The sequence below is a fragment of the Dama dama genome, chromosome 22 (genome assembly GCF_033118175.1).
Source record: "Dama dama isolate Ldn47 chromosome 22, ASM3311817v1, whole genome shotgun sequence".
Lineage (NCBI taxonomy): Eukaryota > Metazoa > Chordata > Mammalia > Artiodactyla > Cervidae > Dama > Dama dama.
Genome location: NC_083702.1, coordinates 21,235,713 through 21,263,491, shown reverse-complemented (window position 1 = coordinate 21,263,491; position 27,779 = coordinate 21,235,713). Strand labels below are relative to the sequence as shown.

The 27,779-nt window shown below is 38.5% G+C and overlaps 3 protein-coding genes across 3 annotated transcripts; all 3 read left to right on the top strand.

The window, feature by feature from the left end:
* Positions 1–4,317: 4,317 nt before the first annotated feature.
* On the top strand, positions 4,318–5,850 carry TAS2R9 (taste 2 receptor member 9). Its single transcript, XM_061123955.1, is given in 4 exon segments — positions 4,318–4,355; positions 4,871–4,946; positions 4,949–5,285; positions 5,288–5,850. Coding segments are annotated over 4 exon segments (1,014 nt in total).
* A 931-nt stretch (positions 5,851–6,781) lies between these two features.
* TAS2R8 (taste 2 receptor member 8) lies at positions 6,782–7,711 on the top strand. Its single transcript, XM_061123954.1, is given in 1 exon segment — positions 6,782–7,711. A coding segment is annotated over 1 exon segment (930 nt).
* A 4,026-nt stretch (positions 7,712–11,737) lies between these two features.
* Positions 11,738–12,676, top strand: TAS2R7 (taste 2 receptor member 7). Its single transcript, XM_061123953.1, has one exon. It carries the CDS (start codon positions 11,738–11,740, stop codon positions 12,674–12,676), a length of 939 nt encoding a protein of 312 aa, XP_060979936.1.
* Positions 12,677–27,779: the final 15,103 nt, after the last annotated feature.

Genomic DNA, 27,779 nt, shown 5'->3' with positions numbered 1-27,779 from the left:
GGGCTGGATGAAGCTCAAGCTGGAATCACGATTGTCAGGAAAAATATCAGTAACCTTAGATACACAAATGACACTCCCCTTATGGCAGAAAGCAAAGAACTAAAGAGCCTCTTGATGGAAGTGAAAAAGGAGAGTGAAAAAGCTGGCTTAAGACTCGACATTCAAAAAGCTAAGTTCATGGCATCCTGTTCCATCACTTCATGGTAAATAGATGTGGAAACAATGGAATGGTGAGAGACTTTATTTTGGGGGGCTCCAAAATCACCACAGCTGGTGACTGCAGCCATGAAATTAAAAGATGCTTGCTCCTTGGAAGAAAGCTATGACCAACATAGACAGCATATTAAAAAGCAGAGACATTACTTTGCCAACAAAGGTCCATCTAGCCAAAGCTATGGTTTTTCCAGTAGTCATGCTTGGATGTGAGAGTTGGACCATAAAGAAAACTGAGCACTGAAGAAGTGATGCTTTTGAACTGTGGTATTGGAGAAGAATCTTGAGAGTTCCTTGGACTGCAAGGAGATCAAACAAGTCAATTTAAAAGGAAATCAGTCCTGAATATTCATTGGAAGGACTGGTGCTGAAGCTAAAGCTCCAATACTTTGACCACCTGATGCAAAGAACTGACTCCTTGGAAAAGATTCTGATGCTGGGAAAGATCAAAGGAAGGAGGAGAAGGGGATGACAGAGGGTGAGAAGGTTGGATGGCATCACTGACTCAGTGGACATGAGTTTGAGCAATTTCTGGGAGTTGGTGATGGACAGGGGGAACTGGCGTACTGCAGTCAGCGGGGTCGCAAAGAGTCAGTTAAAAATGAGTGACTGAACTGACTGACTGACATTACCATATGAAAAATAGGTAGTGGGAATTTGCTATATGATGTAGGAAGCTCAGTTCAGTGCTCTGTGACAATCTAGGGGGTTGGGATGGGGTGGGGGTGGGAGGGAGGTTCAAGAGGGAGGAGACACACACATATATATACTATGGCTGATTCATGTTGATGTATGGCAGAAACCAACACAACCTTGTAAAGCAATTATCCTTCAGTTAAATAACTCTAGTTTTTTAAAATAAAATGGCCTATGGAGACTTCCCTGATGGTCTAGTGGTTAAGACTCCACACTTCCAACTCATGGGGTGAGGGTTCAGTCCCTGGTCGGGGAGCTAAGAATCCATAGGCCTCAGTCAAAAAACAAAACATAAAACAGAAGTAATATTTTAGCAAATTCAATAAAGGCTTTTTAAAAATGTAAAGAAATAAAACATAAAGTATCTATGAATGTGTGTGGGCACCAAATATTTATATTTTTAGTAGTTTTTAATGTAAATCTAGCATTCCTTCAGGTTTGAATGCAGGTACAGTCACAGAAACATTAGCATTACTTATATTTTTTCACCTCCAGAAACCACAAATCATTATTGTGATAGTAATGTCATTATTAGGTCAGTAAATTACTAAGTCACATTAAAAATATAAATGCATATATTTGAGTCTATCTGGATTACTTTGAAATTCATATATTTTTATTTGTTTAAAAACATTGTTCTGAGGAAATCATAGCCTTCACCAGACTCCCAAAGTTGTCCAGTAAAACAAAAATTGACTCCAAATTCATTACTTACAAAACAGAAAGAGACTCACAGACTTAGAGAACCAAATTATGGTTGTGGAGCAAAAGGATGGAGGGACAGGATATTTAGGGAATTTGGGATGGACATGCATGTGTGTGTTAGTCACTCAGTCGTGTCTGACATTTTGTGATTCCGTGGACTCCAGCTCTCCAGGCTCCTCTGTCCATGGAATTCTCCAGGCAAGAGTACTGGAGTTGGTTGCCATTTCCTCCTCCAGGGAATCTTCCCAACCAAGAGAGTGAACCTGAGTCTCCTGCAATGTGGGCAGATTTTTTACTGTCTGGACCACCAGGGAAGCCCAGATGGACATGTACACACTGGTATATTTAAAATGGGTAACCAACAAGGACCTACTGTATCACACATGGAATTCAGCTCAATGTTATATGGCAGCCTGGATGGGAGGAAAGCTGGGGCGAGGGGGTGTGGATACATGTATCTGTATGGCTAAGCCCCTTTGCTGTTCACCTCAATCTATTAAAGCATTGTTAATCGGCTATACCCCAATACAAAATAAAAAGATTTTTAAAAAAAAGACTCCAAGTTCAAGCAAATAGATAAAACGAGCTGTTAGAAAAATTGATGGGAATATTTTTGCTGATGATTTGCCTGAATTTCAGTGAATATAGTGAGGAGTTTGGAACTGGGTGGGGGATAAAGTCGGCAACTATTCAAAAAATGAGTTCTTGAAATGTGCCTAGTAGGGCAGCATTCTCTTCTTGCCTTATAGATGTAGAGAGCTTAATGGGCTTCCCTGGTGGCTCAGATGGTAAAAAATCTGCCTGCAATGCAGGAGACCTGGCTTCCATCCCTGGCTTGGGAAGGTCCTTTGGAGAAGGGAATGAATACCCACTCCAATTATTCTTTTTGAATAATTTTTAAAACTTGAGTGGAATAGATAGGAACATAGATCTTAACTAATAACAAACTTTAAAAGAAAAGAAAACATAAACATACTAACTTGCATAAAGGAATAAGTGGACATTGTCAGAAAGTTACAATAAAAAAGTAGCTGTAGACTCAGATGAAAAACAAATTCTACCAAACTTTTGAAGATGAGATAGTTTCATCTGAGCCATTCTAGATTATATAAAAGGAAAAAAGAACTTAAAAAAATTTTTGTGAAGCAAGTTTTATGTTGCTACCAGAACCTGTCTGAACTCTAGAAATCTAGTTTAATCCTGCTTCTTCACTTTGGGCTATGAATATCAATATAAAAATCATCATAGAATACAGAAATAGCCAACATTTCCCCAATATAATGGTATACCAAGACTAGCAGATTTTATATCAGGAATGTAAGAATAAGCCAATATTAGAAAATCTGTCCAAATAATTGACTAGATTTATTAATCTAAAGAAAAAAAACATTTCTGTAAACTTGGAAACGATATTTCACTCGTTCTTGATTGCAACACCCAATAAAATAGGAATTCAATGATATGTAATTAACATATTGTTAATGGAGATTTGGTAAGTTTCATCATCCCCAAATGATGATGGAGCTAACGTTGGCAATTCTCCTGAGCATGAATTATTTTGTCCATATATTATGCTGTTAGAGCAAGAAATTTGGAGGATTCCATCTGGACTTTGTACCATTTAGCTCTAATTCCATACATATGAGGGGCTTCCCTGGTGGCTCAGAAGTTAAAGAATCTGCCTGCAAGGCAGGAGATTCTGATCAATGCCAGGGTCAGGAAAATCCCCTGGAGAAGGGAATGGCTACCCACTTCAGTATTCTTGCCTGGAGAATCCCATGGACAGAGGAGCCTAAAGGGCTATAGTCCACGGGGTCCCAAAGAGTCAGACACAACTGAGCAGCTGTCACTTTTGCTTTCACCATACATATGAAGAACAATGTGGGGATTTTTCTAGTTTTCATGGATTTTATTCCAATTATACATTTCAGTTCAGTTCAGTCACTCAGTCAGGTCTGACCCTTTGCAACCCCATGAATGGCAGCACACCAGGCCTTCCTGTCCATCACCAACTGCCAGAGTCTATACAAACCCATGTCCATTGAGTCGGTGATGCCATCCAACAATCTCATCCTCTGTCATCCCCTTCTCTTCCTGCCCTCACTCTTTCCCAGCATCAGGGTCTTTTCAAATGAGTCAGCTCTTCGCATCAGGTGGCCAAAGTATTGGAGTTTCAGCTTCAACATTGGTCCTTTCAATGAACACCCAGGACTGATCTCCTTTAGGGTGGACTGGTTGGATCTCCTTGCAGTCCAAGGGACTCTCAAGAGCCTTCTCCAACACCACAGTCCAAAAGCATCAATTATTCGGTGCTCAGCTTTCTTTATAATCCAACTCTCACATCCATACATGACTACTGGAAAAACCATAGACTTGACTAAGACGGACCTTTGTTGACAAAGTAATGTCTCTACTTTTTAATATGCTGTCTAGGTTGGTCATAACTTTCCTTCCAAGGAGTAAGCATCTTTTAATTTCATGGCTGCAATAATCACTGAATAAGCCCATGAGAACTACTTTGTCCTATTATAGTTCAATACTTGTCCAATGTAAGCCTCTGTTTTTTGTTGATGTTTGGTGTCCTCAAGAATTAGTGTCAATTCAGGTTTAATATTCATTAACACCTCAAAGTTCTGAGTATTTTTCAGAATCATCCTAGTAAATGACACCAAGTAAAGTCTTGAGAAGATCTGTAATGTAACCATGGCAGTGCTGCAGGGCCATGAAAGGGCTCTAGATCTGTAAAATGGTTTAGGACTAGAAGACAGATAAAAATTGTGTCCTTCCCCTGTGGCAACTACAGTCAGTTTTTGGCTCAGCAGATGCGTAATTTCTTGTGCTGTAAAGATCAAGTAGGATTTTCGTTGGCTACCTCTCTCTCATTCCTGAAGATGTCATGATCTATTAGTCTGAAATTATTGCTGTTAACTGTCTGCACTTTAAATTCACAATTATTTTTAAGCTCCAAAACCTGCATTTGTAGAAAATAGACCACAGTTTTAGGGAAACTCTTCAAGTTATTAGAGTAATAATGCCACATCTCTGAATTAAAGCCTAGCCATATTTTCCAAGTAATTGATTCTTTTTTGGTCAATGAAGTCTTTGGGCAGTTCTAACTCAGAGCAGAACCGGCTATCTTCTTGACCTGATCACAACTGATATAGAAGGCAGATAAAAAATAACTGCCACATGCCCTAAGTGGCAGGCATATATACCATTCTTTACTGAATAGCTGAAAGTCAGTCATCATCAGTAGACAGTCTAAATCAGAATGCTCTGCTGATATACCAGGTACAATGAAGGCAATATATACACTCTTGATTACTGGAGAGTTTTGATAATAGGAATTTGGGGAAATGGATTCATTGTACTGGAAAACTGCAGTGGCTGGCTTAAAAAGAGAGCTGTCTCCTTGACTGATGTCATCCTGGTCAGCCTGGCCACCTCCAGAACCTGTTTGTTGTGTGTGATATATATGGATGGTTTTATTATGGTACTCTTCCCAGATACATACGGGCATGGTGAGATGATGAACATTTTGGATATTTTCTGGACAACTTGCAACCATTCAACTGTCTGGTTTACTTTGTGGCTCCACATCTTCTATTTACTTAAGATAGCCAGTATATCCTACCCAGTTTTCCTCTGGCTGAAGCTTAAGATGAACAGGGTCTCCTTGGGATTCTTCTGATGTCCTTTTTCATCTCCTCAATTATTAGTGTTTCACTGAATAATGATTTATTTTATGACTTCAGAATCAATAATGAAGAAAACATTACTTGGGAATTCAAAGTAAGTAAAATTCCAACTGTTTTCAAATAGATTATTCTGAACCTGGGGACTGTGGGTCCCTTTATTCTTTGCCTGCTCTCATTTGTCCTTTTATTTTTCTCCTTACTTCGACACACCAAGCAGATGACACTTCATGCCACAGGGTCCAGAGACCCTAGCATAGAGGCCCACATGAGGGCCATAAAGACAATAGTCATCTTTCTGGCTCTTTTCATTATGTACTATGCACTTTTTTTCATTGTAACCTCTAGCTTTCTGATTCCTCATGGAAAATTGGAGGTAATATTTGGTGGCCTAAGAGCTGTCATTATCCCATTGAGCCATTCGTTCATCCTGCTTATGGGAAACAGCAAGCTGAAGGAAGCTTTTCTGAGGGTGCTGGGGATTGTGAAGGGTTTCCACAAAATAAGGAAATATTTTGTTTCCCAGAGAATCCTGATTTAAGTAGAAAGAAATCAACAAAAGGGTCTCTCCCTTTTCTCAGTTGTTTGCATTCCATTTTTATTATGTGCTATTGGAAATCATTCATATCTACCATTATTCTAGATACTTCTCATTTCTGTCTTGAATAATTTTGAATCTAATGTTATAATGGAGCCAGATGTGTTTCTTTATCTTCACAGGAAAAATTAATTTAAACCTCATATTCACACTTCATATCATTGCCTAAATGCAAACATGTTCTACTTCTTTCTGCCTCTTACTAGTAAAGGCCTTGAACTCAATAATAAACTCAATAAGAAGAATTTCAAGTGCACAGGCTGTGGGGAAGAGAGTTTAAAACACATCAGCCCTTCCTATAAAATCAATCATGTAAACTCATTTTGTATCATGACTAATTTGTATCTGATTGCACTGTTTCCAAAACTAAAATCCATTATCACAAGGAGACTCGACTTGTGGGAAATTTATAATCTATGGTGATGAAAATGAAGTTTCATTTACACATTTTGACTTTTATTAAATGGGTGTTCATGTTTGCTTTTTTGTGCCTCCCTATTTGAAATTCAGCTTGATCCATCCAAATATGCAGAACTTAATAGCAAGAAGCCTATTGCAAATTCATGAAATATAATCTCTTAATTTGCATGAGATCAATTTCAACAAAACATTTCAGTTATCACTCTGTCAGGGGTGATAATTATAATTTACCCAGGCTCCAAATCTGGTTATGCTGTTTGCAACAATCAGTTGGCTTATTCTTCATAAATGTAGAGGCAATTCTATTTCAGAGGAGAGCTGGGCACTTCCGGAGGATATCAAAGTCAAAATAATGACAAAGGAAAAAAATCATTCTACGATTTGAAGAATGCATTTGTCATGCTCTGCTGGTCATCTCGCAGTAATATTTGAGATTAGGAAGTTCTCTCTCGACATGTTCGGTATAGAAGGCCACATCTTTCTGACCATAACGACTGCAGAATTCATCAGAGGAATGTTTGTGAATGGATACATTGAACTAGTAATATGTGTTGACTGGATTAAGAAGAAAAAGATCTCCACAATTGACTACATCCTCACCAGTTCATCTCTCTCCAGAATTGGTTTGCTTTGTGTAATGACAGTCAACGGCACCATCCTGGCACTCTACCCAGGTGTTTGTGAAAATGAGAAAATAAATGTAGTTCTTAATGTCTTCTGGACATTCACCAACTACTCAAGTATGTGGTTTGCCACCTGCCTCAATGTCTTCTATCTCTTCAAGATAGCCAATTTCTCCCACTGACTTTTTCTCTGGCTGAAGTGGAGAATCGAGAGGGTGGTTCACTGGAGCCTGCTGGGGTCCCTGGCCATTTCCGTGTTGATCAGCCTTATACAAGCAACGTTAACAAATTCTGATTATGATTTTCTTAAAATTGCAAAACATAAAAGAAACGTCACTGAATTGTTCCATGTGAGTAAAATTCAATACTTCAACCCACTGACACTGTTTAACCTGTTAGCAATTATTCCATTTACTGTGTTATTGATCTCATTTTTCTTTTTATTTACGTCCCTATGGAGACACAGTAAACAAATGAAATCCAGTGTTACAGGCTTCAGAAACTCCAGCACAGAGGCGCATGTGGGTGCCATGAAAACAGTGACCTCATTTCTTTTCTTCCTTTTTGTATACTACCTGACCTGTCTTTTGGCAACATTTAGCTACCTTATGAAAGAAAGCAGGTTAGCTATGATGTCTGGAGAGATTATGGCAATTCTTTATCCCTTAGGTCACTCACTGTTATTAATTGTTGGAGATAGCAAGCTGAGGCTCGCATCTGTCAGGATGCTGAGATATGGGAAAACAGCCTGCATGATGTAAAATCTTGGTTTTATGAAAGGACTTTAATAGCAAACCTTATTTTCTAATAAAAAACTCACTTTTCTTATAGGTCCATTCTCATTGTTTTCCAGCTTTTCTGTTTATTTTGGGTACACAGCTTTGAGGAGTAGTGAGACCCATTAGCACACTAATGGATATATCTTTTGTGTCTTTTTACACCACACTCTCATCTTTACACTCCCTTTCCTAAAAGAATTTCAGAGCTCACACTTCTGATTTTGTCTCTTCACTGCCAGTATTGGGCTTGTAATGCCTACCTAAATTCCTTTAAGATTTTATTTTGGCCCCTAGTAAAGTGCATCTGGGCTTCCCTTGTGGCTCAAATAGTAAAGAAACTGCTTGTAATGCAAGAAACTGGAGTTCCATCCTTGAGCTGGGAAGATCCCCTGGAGAAAGGAATGGCAACCCACTCCTGTATTCTTGCCTGGAAAATCCCATGGAAAGTGCATCTGAAACCACAGTGGTTTCTCTCTCTCTCTTTTTTTCCTCTATCATACAGTTTCATTGCTGGTCCTTAACTGTTCTTCCTTCATGGCTATGCTGAGTCCCTCCTGTTTGACATATGAACTAGGAACTCAGATCTCTTCTGTCTTAACTAGTTTAGTTTCCCAATTACACACTTTTCTCCTCCCAAGTGTGTGATACTTCTGGTGGTCTCCCACTTAATATTTCCTGGTGACCTTACTCAGGCATCTTCTATTCATTTGCTTGAAATTAAATTTTGTCACAAAAAACTTGCTTAACAGGCAGCACTGGGCTAGGAATAGAACCCATTCAATCATCTCCCCTTAAGGGGCGTTCCTAAGTACTCTTTGTAACTTGGGTAGAAAGATGATCTTTCCTTAGTAAGACCTGCAGGTATTTTTTTTTCCCATTCAGGACTTTAGATAAGAAATTAATTGGGAAGAAGGTATCATGCACTGTGGTATAACTACATATTGTCACTAAAAAATCATTATTATGTCTGTAACATACAGAGTAAGTTTAAAAAAAAAAAAAGCAAAAAGAGAAAAATAAGACTCATTAATAAAATGTGGTTCTACTGTGAACATCAAATCCTTCCTCTCTAGAGTGTTATTGAAACATTTGATCTGGCACATCTAAAGTCATGTCTCTTCTGATCTGACTCTACATTTTGGCCCCCACCATTCTCTGCATTGAATTTAGGTCTATTTCAATCTACTCATTTCCTTTTATTAAAATTAATATATTAATTACCTGAAGATTATCAATTTTTCTGCATAAGATTATGCAAAATTCACTTTGCAAAGTACCAGTATTTAGTCTTAAGTAAATAAATATCATCAACTCTATCTCTAGTATATCAGCTATTATAATGTTTTATTAAGTTTTCTACTGTTTTCTGTAGTAAACTTTGCATTGTAACTTACTGTTTTCTTTGCATTGTAACTTACATGCTGTACAACAATTGTAAATATAAAAGCTACACTTATTTGCAAAAAGATAAAGACAGAAGAATTGATTTTTTTGATGGAATATATGAATATAGTCTACAAAGAATTTGTACATCCTATGTTGAGATTAACTATATATTCTTTTATAAGTATTGATGAAATAAATGTTTTATAACATTTGTGCTTCTGGGAAGGTTTCCTTTTATCCATCTGAAGTCCTGTCTTTCATGTTTTATTTTCTGTATCTCCAGTATTTCAAATATCTCCAGTGACTGTCACTGGGACTCAAAGTGGCAGACTTGTGACAAAATGCTCTTTTGCAGAATTTCTTTTTCTTTTTTAATTGAGTAAGGGTATATAACATGAAATCTATTGTTTTACAAATTTTTGTGTATGAGACAGTATTGTTGATTAGATGCTCAATGTTTTACACCAGATCTCTATTTTTCTATCTCCCATATTTTTTTTATTTCCTCTATTTATTTACACTTATTTATCTTCAGTAATGGAACTTTGTACTCTTTTTTAAAAAAATATTTTATTTATGGCTTCATCAGATCTTAGTCACGGCACATAGAATGCAGGCTGTCTAGTTGTGGCACGCAGCCTTAGATGCAGCACGTGGGATCTTAGTTCCCTGACCAGGGATCGAACCCATGTCCCTGGCAGTGAAAGGTGGATTCTTAACCTTGGACCACTTGAGAATTCCCTGAAACTCTGTACTTCTTTAATAGGAGCTATTCGTTTCTTCCTTCCCTCAGGCCCTGGCAACCACTGTTTTACTCTTAGATTATTTTCAATACCTCATCTAAGTGGAATCATGTAGGATTTGTCTTTCTGTAACTAACTTATTTCATTTGGCATAACGTCTTCCAGGTTTACCCATGTTTTTGCATACTGGAAAATTTCTTTCTTCTTTAAGACCAAATAATATCCCGCCATAAGTATGTGCTATGTTTTCTTTATCCATTTATCTGTCAGTGAGCAGCTAGGTTGTTTTTACATTTCAGCTATTGTGAATAACACGGCAGTAAGCCTAAGAGTACAAATTACCTCTTCAAGATCCTGATTTCTTTCAATATCCCGATTTCTGTTCTCATGTATGTACACCCAAAAATGAGGTTGCTGGATCAAATAACAGTTGTATTTTGAGTTTTTTGAGGAACTTTTGCACTGTTTTTCCCTTTTAGCTGCATCATACCTTCCATGCTATGACAACACTAGTAAAACATATAATCTACATTTATTTGCAAAAACTACATTGGCAGGTGGATTCTTTACCACTAGCGTTACCTGGGAAGCCCAGGGGCCTAATTATTCAGATGCAATTTGGTACAGCAGAGGGTAAAGAGTAGAATGAAACACAATGTTTTACTCTTTTCCCCCTTGTATATATAACTGCCCTTGAGAACACTTTAAATGAAAAAGAAAACCCTAAAGGTAATCAATACTCTTCTTCACCATGGCTCCCTCACCTTCTTACATAGAGCACAACAAATGTACATTAAAGGACCTTTAAATGTCACATGTCTAGTAGTGCCTTCCTTTAAGAGACCTTGTGCTATATAATTGTTCACCTGAACAACCAAGATAAATGAGGTACTTTTTTAGAACTGAATAGATTATATTTAGTGTTAATCTTTTAAATTTCCTGAAAATATGTAGCTCTCAGTGTTGACCCAAACTTTGGATTTTTAGTAATAATCAAAACCATATTTTGACAAAATGAAAACTCTTGTTCAAATTTCAATTTTTGTGCATTTTCTAATTGTAAAAAAAAAAAAAAAAAATCCCTGAGGTTTAGATAAAATACAAGACACCCAGTTAAATTTGAATTTCAGTACTTCCCAGAAGTACTAATCGCATGTAATTTGGGACATACACTAAAAACTCTTTCACTGTTTATCTGAAATTGTGTAACTGGATGTACTGTAAGTTTGGTTTTTCTTGGTGGTTCTGATGGTAAAGAATTTGCCCACAATATTGGAGACATGGGTTTGGGTTTGATTCCTGAGTCAGAAAGATTCTCTCAAGAAAGGAATGGCTTCCCACTCCAATATTCTTGCCTGGAGAATCCCATGGACAAAGGAGCCTGGAGGACTATAGTCTGTAGTGTCGCAAAAAATCAGACATGACTGAGAGACTAATACTTTCACTTTTTTCACTACAAGTTTATTTGGTAAATCTGACAGCCCTATTAAAATCACTGTGTGTGCATTACAAATTAATGAATCTAAATTTGCAAAACATAGCCTGAGAAAATGCCAGACCATGAAAGTGAATCAACCTAATTTGCATCCTAGCATGCTATAGCTCAGCCTAAATTAAGCACATGTGGAAAAGTAAAATCTGCAAAGAAAGTAAATGGACATAGATAGAGAAAGGGTTCAGGGACAGACAACTGCTTTACTTGTTCAAGACTAGCTAGGATTTAAGGAAGATAGCTACAGTTTTCATTTGTCATTTCAGTCTCCATCTCAAGACAGACTACAATAAAAGGGATAAAGAAAATTACAGCAAAATCCAAGAAGTAGATGTAGATACCACATCTGTTCAACTAGAAGCAAACTGGATATTTCTGCATTTTAACATGTCAAGTGAAGGGGAGGGTATCTTAATGCTCATAGCAGCTGGGGAATGTTCACTGGGGATCTTAGGGAATGCATTCATTGGACTGGTAAACTGTGTGGACTGGATCAAGCACAAGAAGATTGCCTCCATTGATTTAATCCTCACAAGCCTGGCCATCTCCAGAATTTCTCTCTTATGTATAATACTATTGGATTGTTACATAATGGTCCTGTACCCAGATGTCTATACTGGTGGTAAACAAATGAGAATCATTGACTACTTCTGGACACTAACCAACCATTTAAGCGTCTGGTTTGCCACCTGCCTCAGCATTTTCTATTTCCTCAAGATAGCAAATTTCTTCCATCCCTTTTTCCTCTGGATGAAGTGGAGAATTGACAGGGCAATTCCTAGGATCCTGCTGGGGTGTTTGATCTTCTCGGTGTTCATTAGCCTTCCTGTCACTAAGGATTTGGATGATGATTTCAGGCATTGTGTCAAGATGAAGGTGAAAACAAATTTAAGTTGGAGATGCAGAGTACATAAAGCTCAGCATGCTTCCATCAAGATACGTCTCAATCTGTTGACACTATTTCCCTTTTCCGTGTCCCTGATCTCATTTCTCCTCCTAATCCTCTCCCTATGCAGACACACCAGGCGCATGCATCTCCGTGCCCCAGGGAGCAGAGATGCCAGCACAGAAGCTCATGTGAGAGCAATGAAGGCTGTCATCTCCTTCCTCCTCCTTTTCATTGCCTACTACTTGGCCTATCTTGTGGCCACGTCCAGCTACTTTATGCCAGAGACTGAATTAGCTGTGATCGTTGGTGAGTTGATAGCTCTAATCTGTCCATCAAGCCATTCACTCTTCCTAATTCTAGAGAACAAAAAATTAAGACAAGCATCTCTAAGGGTGCTATGGAAGGTAAAATATATCCTACGAAGAAGGAATTGCTAATGACCTAAACAGATCTGAAGTTAAACAATCACTTTGTAGGACAAAAGAACACAAGATGTCTCTTAATTATCTTTAGTTCTTGCATTAATGATGGTTTCATACATCCAATTATTCTTAAAAAGTACTTAGTATGCTTGTGATTAGAACTTAGGAAATCTCAGTTAGAACTGATTTTGCCTGTTTCTCTCCACCTCTCTTTCTTCGTTTTCTCTCCCTCTCTCTCGTTGTTTTCTCTCTTTCTGCTTCCTCTCTCTCCCCTCCAGTGCTTTTGTGAACATGTTTCAGAACATGGAGCAATTAATATCTTAACAGTAACTGCCAGAGGAGAGAGTATCTTCATAGCTGATTCTAAATCATTTCTCCAGATGCAATATTGTTTGACCATTTCAGAACAACTGTAACAGCATCTTGCTGCTACTTTCGTCCCTATGAAAAGCAGTTGGCTCATCCTCATGATACTAGCTGGATTCTTCCAGATCATCAAACTAAGCTCAACTTTTGGAAAAGACTCAATAAGGTGACAGGTCTTTATCAAATGCTGTGTAATTCTATGAATGTAGCAGAAATTAGTACTGATTAGAATCACCGCAAAGATATTAATTGTGACTAAAATAAATATTGTCACAGCGAGTTCAAAAACCATTTTAAGATCATGGACAATGAAAGAAAGGACACTGTATGAGAGAAGGAGAGATCATTTAGAAAGTTTGTATAAAGTAAGGTTGGTGAAAGGAAGAGCCTAAATAGAACTATTTAGTGCTCCTTGAAGGGTGTTTTGCCACACAAGAAGTGAAAGTTTGCTTTTAGCAAACTAAGACTGCACCAGACATTGACTGTCAAGATACCATAAGATGAGGCCTTCAATCAAAAACTTATGTATTCCATCAAAAACATATCAGTTATGTTGTGATGAAGATATTTTGGAGAGATCAACTTTGCTATTAACCAGACCAGAGTAGTGGTAGACTGTGTGCAGAGGAGGAAATGTCTATAAATAAACAGCCAATAAATATAGTGAAAGTCAAAATTACTTTTACACTAGCTTCATATACTAATCTTTTTCTTCTCTGAATCTGAGTGTTAGTCTAATCAGTGCATATTGATTAAACTAACACATTTAAAAACATTTACTAAATGCCTTGTAAGTTAAAGAAGCAATAGAAAATAAGACGCATAGGCTGAAGCTTATAATCTTTTCAATAGTATTAAGGACTATTGCTCCCACTCCCTACCTAAGCAGAGGCCAGTTTATGTGGGTTTTATTAAGCATGGAAACAACGATCCCTGAGGGCTAATGGGATTCTTGGAAGCTCTATATTTGATGTCTTCATATTCTGAACCCTAGAAACTCTATCATTTACTTATATTGCAATCATGGCATCTCAACTTTCAGTTTTTCTGGGAACAGTAAGCAGGCAAAGGTACTTATGTGGAAACAAGCCTTATGATTGTACTTCTTAGTCATTCTTATTACTGACATATTTAGGGTAAAAGTGATATGGCTAAGGCAACTGGTTTATCTTCTAAGATTATGTTAATTCTGAGAAATCATGAAGAAATAATAATAACTCAGGGTTTAAAGGAGTATTTTTACATTCTTTTTCATTCCTAGTGTGTGAAATATTTTTTCAGGCTTTTTCTACGAGAAGGTAGTGAAGAAGTTAGAGAGAATGCAGGCAGATTCCTTCTTGCTTGTATTCCTCCTTTAGTAAATAGTAAATTTTCTGAATAGTAAATAGTAAATTTAGTAAATCGTTCACACACTGAATACCTAAGCATCAGGCAGCATCCTGGGTGCTAAAAATACAGATGAAATGTGACAGAGTCCATGCTTTCACACAAGGCATAGTCAAGGAAAACATTATGGAAGACAGATAATGATCAAGTAAATAAACAGTTACAAGTCATGATTAATGCAACTGAAAAAAATGTCTGGAGATAATGGTTAGCTTCCAATAGCATAGACAGAATAGACCTACCTGAGAAGATGATATTTCACGCTGAGACTTGAATCACAAATATAACCCAACCATGCAATATTTTAAACAAATAACACCAAAAAGATGACACAGTAAGTACCAGTGCCTGAGGAGCAAGTGTTTGAGGAAGAATGATACAGACTAAATGACCAGAGCCTGGTGAACCAAGGGTGAGTGCAAGGTCATGAAGGGCCTTAGATCATGAGAAGGAATGTCCTCTTAAGAGCAATGGGAAGGCTGATTCATGTCAATGTATGACAAAACCCACTGCAATGTTGCAAAGTAATTAGCCTCCAACTAATAAAAATAATTGAAAAAAAAAAAAGAGCAATGGGAAGAAACTGAAGGATTGAAACCATGTGCAACATAATTTGATTCCTATGTAGATTTAAGTTCATTTTGGTTATAGGAAGAATGGATAGTGTATGTGTTGAAGGTGGAGAGGAGTTCAACTAGGGGGACAAACTAATAATTATCATAGTTAAGTAGCCCATGTGAGAAATCACAGTGGCTCAGATTTGGATGGTAGAAATAAAGTTAGGGAATTTTTTAGTGAATGAATTCTCTACATTGTGTAGGTAAAGCTGATAGATCTTGTCACTTGGTTAGGTGAAGATGTGGGGTTGGGGGGAGGGTATTGAAGAAAAAGAAGATCCAAAAAACTTTTTAGATTGTTTTTACTTTAGCAACTGGGAGTACACTGTTATCTAAGATTTAGGGGGACCTGTTAATTGAGAAATGGGAAAAATAGAAATAAAAAATTCTACTTTTTGCATGTTATGCTTGAGAGATCTATAAAATAATCAAATGAAAATGTCAAATATATAATTGAATGTATGAATCTGTAACTAGGGATTTATTGTTGTTGTTCAGTTGCTAAGTTGTGTTCAATTCTTTTGCTACCCCATGGAATGTAACCTGCCATGCTCCTCTGTCCATGGGATTTCTCAGGCAAGAATACTTGAGTGGATTGCCATTTCCTTCCCTAAGGGATATTCCTGACCCAGGGATCGAACTCTGCATCTCCTGCATTGACAGGATACTTTACCATTGATCCACCAGGGAATCCCTGTAACTAAGGTTAGTTTCAACTAAAAAAAACACTCACAACCTATAAGTTGAGAGTTATATTTTATTCAGTGGGAATTTTTAGGACTTCAAGCCCAGGAGGCAGTATCTCAAGTAACCCTGAGAGACCTTCTCCGAGGAGGCGAGGAGAGGAGCTAGGATATATAGAAGTTTTGAAACCAAGAGTATGTGGTTGAAACATCAAAAGATTACTGCTAATTAAAGAAAACCAGATATGTAAAATTAAGGAATTTCGTGTTTTTCTATGTATGGGAAGATCCAAAAAATTACTGAAGTCATTTCTTTGATATGCATCTCAGCTCTCTTGGGACTGATATCCTGTGCTTTCTCATCCTGGATCTCCTTAGGGTAAACCATTGAGGGGAAGGAGGGAGAGGGAGAGGTGTGGCGGACTGGCAACAGAAGCTGATTGATGTCAGGCACCCTCTTTCTATCTTGAGGTCCCCTGGGGCTCACCACAGGGGTGGCTGTAACGTGATGGCTTGAGAGCTGCAATATCTTTTGTTTTCTGATACGGTTTGTGACATTTTTTCATTGACAAAAGCCTAGTACAGTGGAAATTAGAGATGTCATTGTTTTATAGAAAGGGACAGATCAGCTTTCCAATGCTGCTGAGAAAAAGAGTAAAAATTCCTAAAGCAAAATAACCATTGGCTTTGGCAATGAGTACACTAGAATTATCAGTTGCAACAGTTAGCCATCATTACTGTGAGGACAGCAAGTCCAGGCAGAGCACTAAACACCACACACTGATCCAGAGGAATCTGTGGTGAAATTTAGTAGAAATGGTATTCCCGGGATTTCAAATAGATACAGAGTCTAATACGGTACTTCTTGAATTATGTAAGAGAAAATGAAATGCCAAATTGCTGCAAGAGATTACTTCTCAAGCTTTCAACTCTGAGTCACTTCACAAAAAGTCCATTGAAGAGGAGGCTGCTTTTCACTGAGAAATGACCTTACAAAACCACTGCAAGCTTTTATGGCATATGTTTTCACAACCTTCAACCCTCCTCAAAGGAGACTTTGCTCATCTGAGAGAGTAGTTTTGAATTGGGGAAAGAGGGGTAATTAAATATTTTTCGAGCAGTTAAATGTAGAAATACCAGAGCCATAAAAATGTCCTCATCATCATACAGTGAGAACGGAGGCTTGGGGGAAAAAGTCCTCAGTGCTTCAGTTCAGTTCACTTCAGTCTCTCAGTCGTGTCCGGCTCTGAAACCCCATGAATCGCAGCACATCAGGTCTCCCTGTCCATCACCAACTCCCAGAGTTTACTCAAACTCATGTCCACCGAGGTGGTGATGCCATCCAGCCATCTCATCCTCTGTCATCCCCTTCTCCTCCTGACCCCAATCCCTCCCAGCATCAGGGTATTTTCCAATGAGTCAACTCTTTGCATGAGGTGGCCAAAGTACTGGAGCTTCAGTTTCAGCATCAGTCCTTCCAATGAACACCCAGGACTGATCTCCTTTAGGATGGACTGGCTGGATCTCCTTGCAGTCCAAGGGACTCTCAAGAGTCTTCTCCAACACCACAGTTCAAAAGCATCAATTTTTCGGCACTCAGCTTTCTTCACAGTCCAACTCTCACAGCCATACATGACCACTGGAAAAACCATAACCTTGACTAGATGGACCTTTGTTGGCAAAGTAATGTCTCTGCTTTTTAATATGCTATCTAGGTTGGTCATAACTTTCCTTCCAAGGAGTAAGTGTCTTTTAATTTCATGGCTGCAATCAGCATCTGCAGTGATTTTGGAGCCCAAAACCGTGTTTCAACATCTACTCAAAAAGGTGAATGGCTGAACAAAAGCTTGCTGATATCTACTAGATGAGACATTCTGTCCATCTAAAATTTAAGTCTTCAATGCTGTGTTATGACTGATACTAAGTACCATTCATTCCAGTTTTGTTCTTGAAGACTAGGGAGATAACCACTGGTGGGTATTTGGACCCCTGCCAATTTGCCTTGACTTCAGTGCTTGCAAGGGGTTCAAATACCCACCAGTGATTATCTCCCTAGTCTTCAAGAACAAAATTGAGATGAATGGTACTTAGTATCTGTCATAACACAGCATTGAAAACTCTTAAATTTCAGATGGACAGAATGACTCATCTAGTAGATATCAGCAAGCTTTTGTTCAGCCATTTACCTTTTTGAGTAGATATTGAAAGACAGGTACTAGTCATGGACCAGAAACTAGAAATACACAGAGAAATATACACAAATTTGGTTTCAGGCAGCAGTTCTTACATAATAAGGTGTGGATGGTCAGGGTTTCGGTCAGTCTAATTCTTACTTCTTTGGGCAGACACTAGTGATGACTGTCATGTCTCTGCCTGCTTTGGAAGCAACCATATGGCTCCATGCCAAAAGACAAAGCATGTACAGATAATCAACTATGACTCTCAGTGCCGACCTCATCATTGTGTTTGAAGAAAATTCTTCCCTAAATCTGATTAGGATCCCTAAGTATACAGAAAAGATCCAGATAATCTCGTACTGTCACCCTTCACTATCCAAGAGGATTGGTTCCAGGATCTACCCCTTCCCCAGAGATACCAAAATCCTGGGATCCTCAAGTTTCTTGTACAAAATAACATGGTATTTGCATATAATCTACACACATTCTCCTGCAATCTAAAACATCTCTAGGTTATTTATGATACCTAATACAATTTCCAGTGGTCATGTATGGATGTGAGTTGGACTGTGAAGAAAGCTGAGCGCCAAAGAATTGATGCTTTTGAGCTGTGGTGTTGGAGAAGACTCTTGAGAGTCCCTTGGACTGCAAGGAGATCCAACCAGTCCATCCTAAAGGAGATCAGTCCTGGGTGTTCACTGGAAGGACTGATGCTGAAGCTGAAACTCCAATACTTTGGCCACCTCATGTGAAGTGCTGACTCATTGGAAAATACCCTGATGCTGGGAGGGATTGGGGTCAGGAGGAGAAGGGGACGACAGAGGATGAGATGGCTGGATGGCACCACCACCTCGATGGACATGAGTTTGAGTAAACTCAGGGAGTTGGTGATGGACAGGGAGGTCTGGCATGCTGCAGTCCATGGGGTTGCAAAGAGTCGGACCCGACTGAGGAACTGAACCGAACTGAATACAATGTAAATTTCAATGTGAATAGTTGTAAATATAATGTAAATGTTATACAAATAGCTGCCAGCGTGTGTCAAATTGAAGTTCGCTGTTTGGAATTTTCTGGAATTTTCTTTCAAATGTTTTTAATCTGGGATTGTCTGAATCTGCAGGTGTGGAACCTACAAACATAGGCTAACTACAGGTTGATTGTATTTAATTTCTGTGTGAAATTTAGAACACTCAACTAAAATTTACGTGCAAATTCCCACTTTTATCATTAAAAAATGATTGCTGCTGTGCCGTGCTCAGTTGCTAAACTGTACCCAACTCTTTGTGGCCCAATGGACTGCAGCATGCCAGGCTTCCCCGTCCTTCACCAGCTCCCAGAGTTTGCTCAGATTCATGTCTACTGAGTCCGTGATGCCATCCAACCATCTCAATCTTATGAGGTTGGTTGGTTTTTATTTTTTACTTTGTTCCCCCAAGATTTCAATAAATAATGGAAAATTGGGAAAGATCACAACTTGGACTCCTACTCTGCTTGCATGGTGAAAAAAAAAAAAAGCTCCAAATTTCTTCCCAAACCCTCACCCAGTCATTTCTAAATGTTCCTGTCCTCTGACTTGTATACTTTCATATGTTTCGCATTGTGAAATTCCATCTGTAGAAAGACCATGTTATTTTTCAGAAACTGAAAAGAAGGTCAATCAGGGCACTGAGAAAGTCAGAACAACCAGAGATTAATTTTCCTTCCAAGAAAAAGTCCATTTCTAGATCTGATTCCAGAACTGAACCTGGCACTGAGTGTGGAAATGAACAACACTAAACATGTTTAGTTTCCCTTTCTGTTGTCTTAGCATGTAAGTTCTTCATTCACACTAATACTAAAAACCACTAGAGCCTTCATTTTTATCGTCACTAATTGTATAGACAATCTGCTTGGTTCATCTACATTCACAAGTATGACTCCCCATAGGAGAGTCACAACACTCACAGAAACAAAGAACCTCTCTGCTAGGGACAATTCCTAACCTGAATAATACTGAGCCACCAACTGAAGGATGCTCCTTTGTAACACCTCTGTTGGTCTCCACTCAAAGGCTTTGGAGGTAGATGGAATAAATGTGTGGTAATTAGTCTGTATGGGCTTTCCTGGTGGCTCAGTGGTAAAGAATCCACCTGTGATGCAGAAGTTGCAGGACACGCAGTTTCAATCCCTGGATCAGGAAGATCCTCTGGAGGAAGGCAAGGCAACTCACTCCAGTATTCTTGCCTGCAGGATCTCATGGACAGGAAAAGCCGGCAGGCTACAATCCATAGGGTCACAAAGAGCCAGACATGACAAGCAACTTAGCAGGCACACACAGCACACACGCATGCAATTAGTCTGTATAAGCTCTTTCATTTAAAAAACCTGGTAGGTAAATTTTCTCACTGTATCATTAGCTTGCTACAGTTGCTATAACACAGTACCATAAACTGGTGGCTTAGAATGAAAATTTATTTGCTCATAGACCAGAAGGCCAAGATCAAGGTATGTTGTTTCAGTCTGAGGGCTATGAAGAAGAAACTGTTCCAGGCCTCTCTCACTGTTTCTGGTGGTTTGGTGGCAATCTTTGGTGTTCCTTAGCATCTGTCACATCATCTCAGTCTTGCCTTCATCTTCACACAGTTTTCTCGTGTACATGTCTGTCTCTAAATCTTCCCTTTTTACAAGGACACCAGCCATACTGAATGAGGGGCCCACCCTATTTCTTTTCAATATGAGCTTGTCTTAATTACATCTGCAATAGCCCTATTTCTAAGTAAGGTCAATGTTTTGAGATACTGGCATTTGGATTTCAACATATGAATTTCTAGGAGACATCATTCAATGTATAATACTCACTTTTGGACAGATTCAACTTCATACCATTTCTACAAATGCATGTATGCAGAAGAAATGAGTTGAGTCAATGTGTAGGAGCTAAAGGTCATGTGTGAAGTCTATCTGTAAGTCTGTAAACCAAGGGAAAAGCCTGTGTGGTTGACAGGTGGAAGATACCTGTCTCCAACAGGGCTTGCTGAGGACTAACAGGTCCTGGGAGCCTTCCAGAACCCCAGACATGAATAGAACTATAGTAATATGTCATGCATGCATTGAAAGACTGTCAGACATCAAGGGAGTTTACAGGACTACTTTCTCAGTGCCTGAGCTGAGAAAGAGACTGTCTATGTGTATTGATAATCAAAACTTGACAGACCCCCTTGCTGGCCTCAAGAATGAAATGTTTTGCTTTGAAATAGTAACAGTAGTTAGTCCAACAAAATTATTAAATTATTAAAATTATTAAATTATTAAAACCTGAGCTACCTATAAAGACTCACAATACAGAACATCTGGATTCCGATCAGGTTTTTGTATCTTCCAGTCTGTCCTTCTTGTCGCTCTACTGAACCATGACCCTGGAAGGCAAACAGGAGCCAGGATCTAATGCTGATGACTTTGCTGATGCTTTGAACTGGAGAAAGGAAGTACCAAGACATTTATACCATTGAAAAGTCCACTGTCACCAGAAGATCTCCATCGATTTCTGAAACAAAAATTAGAAGTAATAACTATGCTTGGTAACTCTGCTGTTAAATAGTCTTATTACAAGACATCACATTAAGAGAGAGGAGAAGAAGGAGGCAGGGGGAATCAAGGGAGGAGAAAGAGAAGGGAAGAAGAGAAGAAAGATAGATGGGAGGAGAGGCAGACTTTGGGAAGGATAATATAAGGAAAATGAGTGAAAATAAAAGCTCAGGTAGAAGTAATACTTGCTCTTATGAGAATGGAAGAGATTTTTTTTTTCAATCCTATTCATTTTTGTTTAATTTCTTTTAACTGGAGGATGATTGCCTTACAACGTTGTGTTGGTTTCTGCTGTATAACAACATGAGTTAGCTATAAGTACACATATATCCTCTCCCTCTGGAGCCCCCTTCCCACCCCAACCCCCATGTCACCTGTGTAGGTTATTACAGAGCACTAAGCTGAGCTCCTGTGATATACAGGTGCTCCCCACTAGCTAGATGTTACACATGGTAGTGTATATATGTCAATACTGCTGACTCAGTTTGTCACCCTACTCCTTCCCCCACTGTGCCCACAAATCCATTCTTTACATCTGTATCTCTATTCCTGCACTGCAAATAAGTTCATCTGTACAGTTTTTCTAGATTCCATATATATGAGTTAATATACGATATTTGTTTTCCTCCTTCTGACTTACTTCAACAGGCTTTAGGTCATCCACCTCACTATAACTGACTCAAAATTGTTCGTTTTTATTTGAATAATTGTTCGCTGAGTACTATTCCATTGTACTACAACTGCTTTATACATTGAAGACTTTTCTATGTGTGAGTGTGAGGCAAGACATTTGTGACAAGGGCAAATCTGCACAAGGAATTTAAGAAGGATTAAAGCCAAAATTTAAAAATGAGGAATAAACAGAAACAAATGAGAAAATTAGAAATTCAGAGAGAAAAACACTAGATTAGTAAATAAAACTACAATTAATACCTAGGGAATCAGTGTAGGACATCTTTAGTTGGTGTTCCTTGTCACTGGCAATCATTCTGGCCACCTCTTTCATGCTGGCCTTTCTGGCCACCATAGCCACCCTGACGACCCTTGCCACCTCTTCCATGCTGGGCTCTCTGGCTACCACGGCCACCCTGGTCATCCTGGTCACCTTGGCAACTACGGCCACCATGACCACCTCTGCAGCATGAGCATTCCTCATCCTCCTGGGCACTCGGGCTGCGAGGCTTACACTGCTGACCATGACCTTTCTTCCCATTTTCATCCCTCTCACTATGTTGACCTTTATGTTCTCCTTGAGGCTTGAGTTGTGACTCTTCTGGGGGTTCTTCAATGAAATCATCATCTACTTAGGCAAGAGAACACAGACAGATTCAGAAAGGAACAATTAAAGAGAAAGGTTCAGCCATGAACTTAGATGAAGCAAGTATAGGAACTACCATAATCTAAACTTAGAAGTAACTTGTTTCTTTTTCTGTTTTGCATATAGGGTTATCATTACCATCTTTCTAAATTCCATATATATGTGTTAGTATACTGTAATGGTCTTTATCTTTCTGGCTTACTTCACTCTGTATAATGGGCTCCAGTTTCATCCATCTCATTAGAACTGATTCAAATGAATTCTTTTTAATGGCTGAGTAATATTCCATGTTGTATATGTACCACAGGTTCCTTATCCATTCGTCTGCTGATGGGCATCTAGGTTGCTTCCATGTCCTGGCTATTATAAATAGTGCTGCGATGAACATTGGGGTGCACGAGTCTCTTTCAGATTTGGACTCTGTGGAAGAAGGCAAGGGTGGGATGTTTTGAGAGAACAGCATCAAAACATGTATATTATCTAGGGTGAAACAGATCACCAGCCCAGGTTGGATGTATGAGACAAGTGCTCGGGCCTGGTGCTCTGGGAAGACCCAGAGGGATTGGGTAGAGAGGGAGGTGGGAGGGGGGATCGGGATGGGGAATACATGTAAATCCATGGCTAATTCATGTCAATGTATGACAAAAACCACTACAATATTGTAAAGTAATTAGCCTCCAACTAATAAAAATAAATGAAAAAAAAAAAAAGAAGTAATGTGTTACTGGTTTAAATGGTGTTAGATAGTGACCGGGGTCTAGTACCTGGAAGAGAGGGGACAACAGATCTTGTTTGCCCCATGGCCCTTCATCTCCCCTCTTTTAATGTTTCTGTTGCTATTCTCCACAGCCATCTGTCCTGAGCTTGCCACAATGTACACAAAATCATCTGTAAACTACCAGATATCTCATGATGTCTGAGAGAAACCATTAGACAGAGTCATTGCATTTGTCTATAGAAATATATGATATCTGGATACAAATTGATTGAATGGGGAACATTATTCAGCCACTCTGCTCTTCCCAATAGCAAAGCAAGCATTCATCACCCTCTCACACCTTTATCACCTTCTACAGACTGTTGTCTGTATTCAGACAAAATGTATAAGTAAATCCCACCTTATATTGTCTCCTTTTGCAAATTTCTGGTCCCATAATTAAGCCCAAGCTTTCCCCATCTCTTGCATCAGTTTTCAATCATTTCTTTGTGATCTCATAGCCATCACTTTTACAATCTTTCTTTTGTGAACTTAAAATATATTTTATTGCATGCTCATACACTGTATTGCACCTTACGTCAGACACTAAGCTTCCAAGCTTAAACTATACAGCCTGTGATCTCAATCTGCTTATTCCTTCTTATTGTCAGGTTCACAAAAAAAAAAAAAAAAAAAAAAAAAAAAAAAATTGCTGTGGCACTCTTCTGTTCAAAATCTCTGTAATTTGTCACCCATGCAATAAATAGCAAATTCAATTTGCCATCCATAGCATCCTTCACAATCTGGAACTAACCAACATCTTCAACTTTATCTTCCTATGTTCACTTCAACCTTTTGGGATGTAGTGTTCCTAGACCATTGAAAATACAACATGTACCGATTTAGCCATGCATTTCACTCTGCTTTCCCAATGTCTCCACTCTCCAAAGTCCAGTCACACGATAGCTCATATTGAGGTCTTTCCTTTTCTCCCTGTTCTGAGCTCCCATGTGACTGTCTTTTGCCACTTTCTAATAGTGATCCTTGTTATGTCCAAGCTAAATCTTCCATTGGATTTAAAGTTCCTTAATGAAAAGAACAATGCTTCATTTATTTACCTTTGTATCCTTCATACCAAGTCTAGGACTTGGTGATACTTCCTAAGACCCACTTGACTTCACATTCCAGGATGTCTGGCTCTAGGTGAGTGATCACACCATTGTGATTATCTGTGTTGTGAAGATCTTTTTTGCATAGTTCTGTGTATTCTTGCCACCTCTTTTTAATATCTTCTCCTTCTGTTAGGTCCATACTATTTCTGTCCTTTATCAAACCCATCTTTGCCTGAAATTTTCCCTTGATATCTCTAATTTTCTTGAAGAGATCTCTAGTCTTTCCCATTCTGTTGCTTCCCTCTATTTCTTTGCATTGATCACTGAGGAAGGCTTTCTTATCTCTCCTTGCTATTCTTTGGAACTCTGCATTCAAATGGGAATATCTTTCCTGCTCCAGAAAACTCTTGCCCAGAGAGATAAATATTTCAAATAATTATTGTTTATTTCAGAAACTTGCCCAAAACCAATTAAAGCAAACTTTAATTTGCTCAACTTTTTAATGATATCAATTGTTTACTCTCTAAGACTCTTCACTCCAATACCTTGGCCACCTGATGAGAACTGATTCATTGGAAAAGACCCTGATGCTGGAAAAGATTGAAGGCAGGAGGAGAAGGGGATGGCAGAAGCTGAGATGGTTGGATGGCATCACTGACTCAATGGACATGAGTTTGAGCAAACTCCAGGAGATGCTCAAACATCTGGAGTGCTGCAGCCCATGAGGTCACAAAGAGTCAGACACGACTGAGGGACTGAAAGGAACTAAAACTGTCCACAGTGACTCAGATCCCTTGCTTTTAAAATTTTTAAATCATGAATCTTAACTATTCCTAATAAAGCTGTCCTTAAACCAGATCCCCAAACCTTATTTCTAAAGACTCCAATTTTGCCCTTTATTTTTAAGACAAAAATTAAGAGTGAACTCATCTTTGCCTCAATGACAGATTGTTTTGGTGGTATTGGGCATGCATCATACATTTAATAATCTTTTAAGTTATATTTTTACTTGAAAGTTATTCACATTTTGATGAACGAATGTTTCATGGAATACTCAGAGCAACAAAGCATGGTGCTTGAGTAGACTACAGTGCTGCATTTGACAACTTTGTGAATTAGGAACAGAACTCAGAAAGGAAATCTATTTGGGAAAAAGAAGAGACATGAAGCAAAGGAACTGACATGTGGAAGGGAGACATTAACTTGAAAATAGTCAACATACTTAAGACAATTCCAAGTCATTTCAGAAGAAATAAAAGCTAAAAGAGAGGTCACAGAGTGAAGGAGAAAGATCACTGGCTTTGAACTCTGACAGGGTTGAGTCTGCAATTCAGTTTTGTCACTTGCTAATTATACAAACTACAAAGTGTGTAAATTCTAAACTTACTCTTCACATGTAAAATGTGAGTGATAATATCTACTTCAAATTGTTGTAGTGAATAATTTATGACAATATATTTATAGGCCAGGCATAAAGTAAATTGCAATACATATATTTTTTTTAAAAAAGTCATTTTTCCTCAGAGGTTTACTGTTATTCTTCACCTAGTATCAAACTATCACAAAGTGTAGAGTTTGAGGGACAAAGAATTTTACCATAAAGTACACTTTGATACATTATTGTATCAATACAATACATTATTGTATTGGTTATTAAAACCAACATGTGTTTCAAAGAAATCTAAAATGACCATTTTAGGATTACCTTATCCCTGATTAGCAACTTCATCTCACTATGTGGAAACAGGTTTAAACTCAGATAATCTATTGGAATTTCATGTATTTATTTAATATTTTTATTTTCTCAACTTAGGTTGCTTCTATATACTGACAAAACATTTCACAAGAAAATATAATAGAATTTTCACTCAAGTGAGATTCTTCATACGAACAGAGTGCATAACTGAAAGTCCATATATCTAAAAACAGCACATCTCATCCAGTTAAGATGCTGATTTAGGATTAGTTCAGATGGTAAAGAATCTGTCTGCAGTATGGGAGACTCGCGTTTGATCCCTGGGTCAGGAAGATCCCCTGGAGAAGGGAATGGAAACCCACCCCAGTATTCTTGCCTAGAGAATCCCATGGACAGAGGAGCCTGGTGGGCTACGGCCCATGAGTTCACAGAGTTGGACACGACTGAGTAACTAAGCAGCAGAGCAGCTTTCAGAGATATTTGCAATTGGTAGAAGATAGAAACTAATATGGTCTCCTCTTTCATTCACTTACTCTTAGGAAATTAAAAAAAAAAATAATTTCTGAGAAGGGCCAGTCCAACTCTAGTCTTTTCCATGAATCCAGCACCCCTTGTATGATCCCCATTTCACGCTCTTACTATTTTCAGTACCCTGAATGGGGCTCAGGCCCAGCAAGGCTGTCAGGAGAAGGGGCAGCAGCATCTTGGTAGAAGCCATGGCATCCCTCTCCTGATGCTGCAGGAGCCCCAGGCATACTCCTTTGTAAGACAAAACAGGTCAATATCACCTTTGAAGCCCTTGGTTTGGACACCTTCATCCATGTCTGATTTGCCATTTGGGCCTCAGCCAGCCTGTTGAGTTCAAGGGCTGGTCAAGTTCTTCAATGGAAAACCGTAAATTGGTCAGGTTCTTTAAAATAATTGTTCATTCTCTCCAACCATTAGTTTTAAGTATTAATTATTGTCTTCTTTTTGAACTGTTTTGTTCTGAACTATGGCTCTGTTTTCTGACCCAATACAACATTGTTCAAGCTGTCCAATGTCAGTGACTCCAGGCCCCTTTCCTATAGAGTAAGCCAATCAAGTTATCAGGAAATGAAAGGTTAAATAACAGCAATATAATCATGAGATGAAAGAACAACAGGGGGTCAAAAATGACTGATATAAGTTATCTTACACAGCTTGAAACATGAAAGCAGCTGCCAGTGAGAGACTGAAACTAACTTCAAACTCAGAAGATTTGAGTTATTCAGAATGCACTTGAGTTCATAATTTGAATGGACTGTGAAATCTTAAAACTAAAAATTATCAGAATAATGTGTGGGTCAGAAAATAATATCATGCAAGCAATCATTGAATGAATTAAGGGGATTCAACTTGGAAAGAAAATAGTATGACTAAGCATGATAATTTTTCTTGATTATGTAGAACAAAGAACAAGCCTGTATATAACAGTTCTGGAAGGTACTAAAAGAGCTATTGATCTAAAAAAGGAGGATATT

Coding starts and splice junctions, on each gene's coding strand:
- TAS2R7 (XM_061123953.1), top strand. CDS start 11,738: ATGTCAAGTGAAGGGGAGGGTATCTTAATGCTCATAGCAGCTGGGGAA.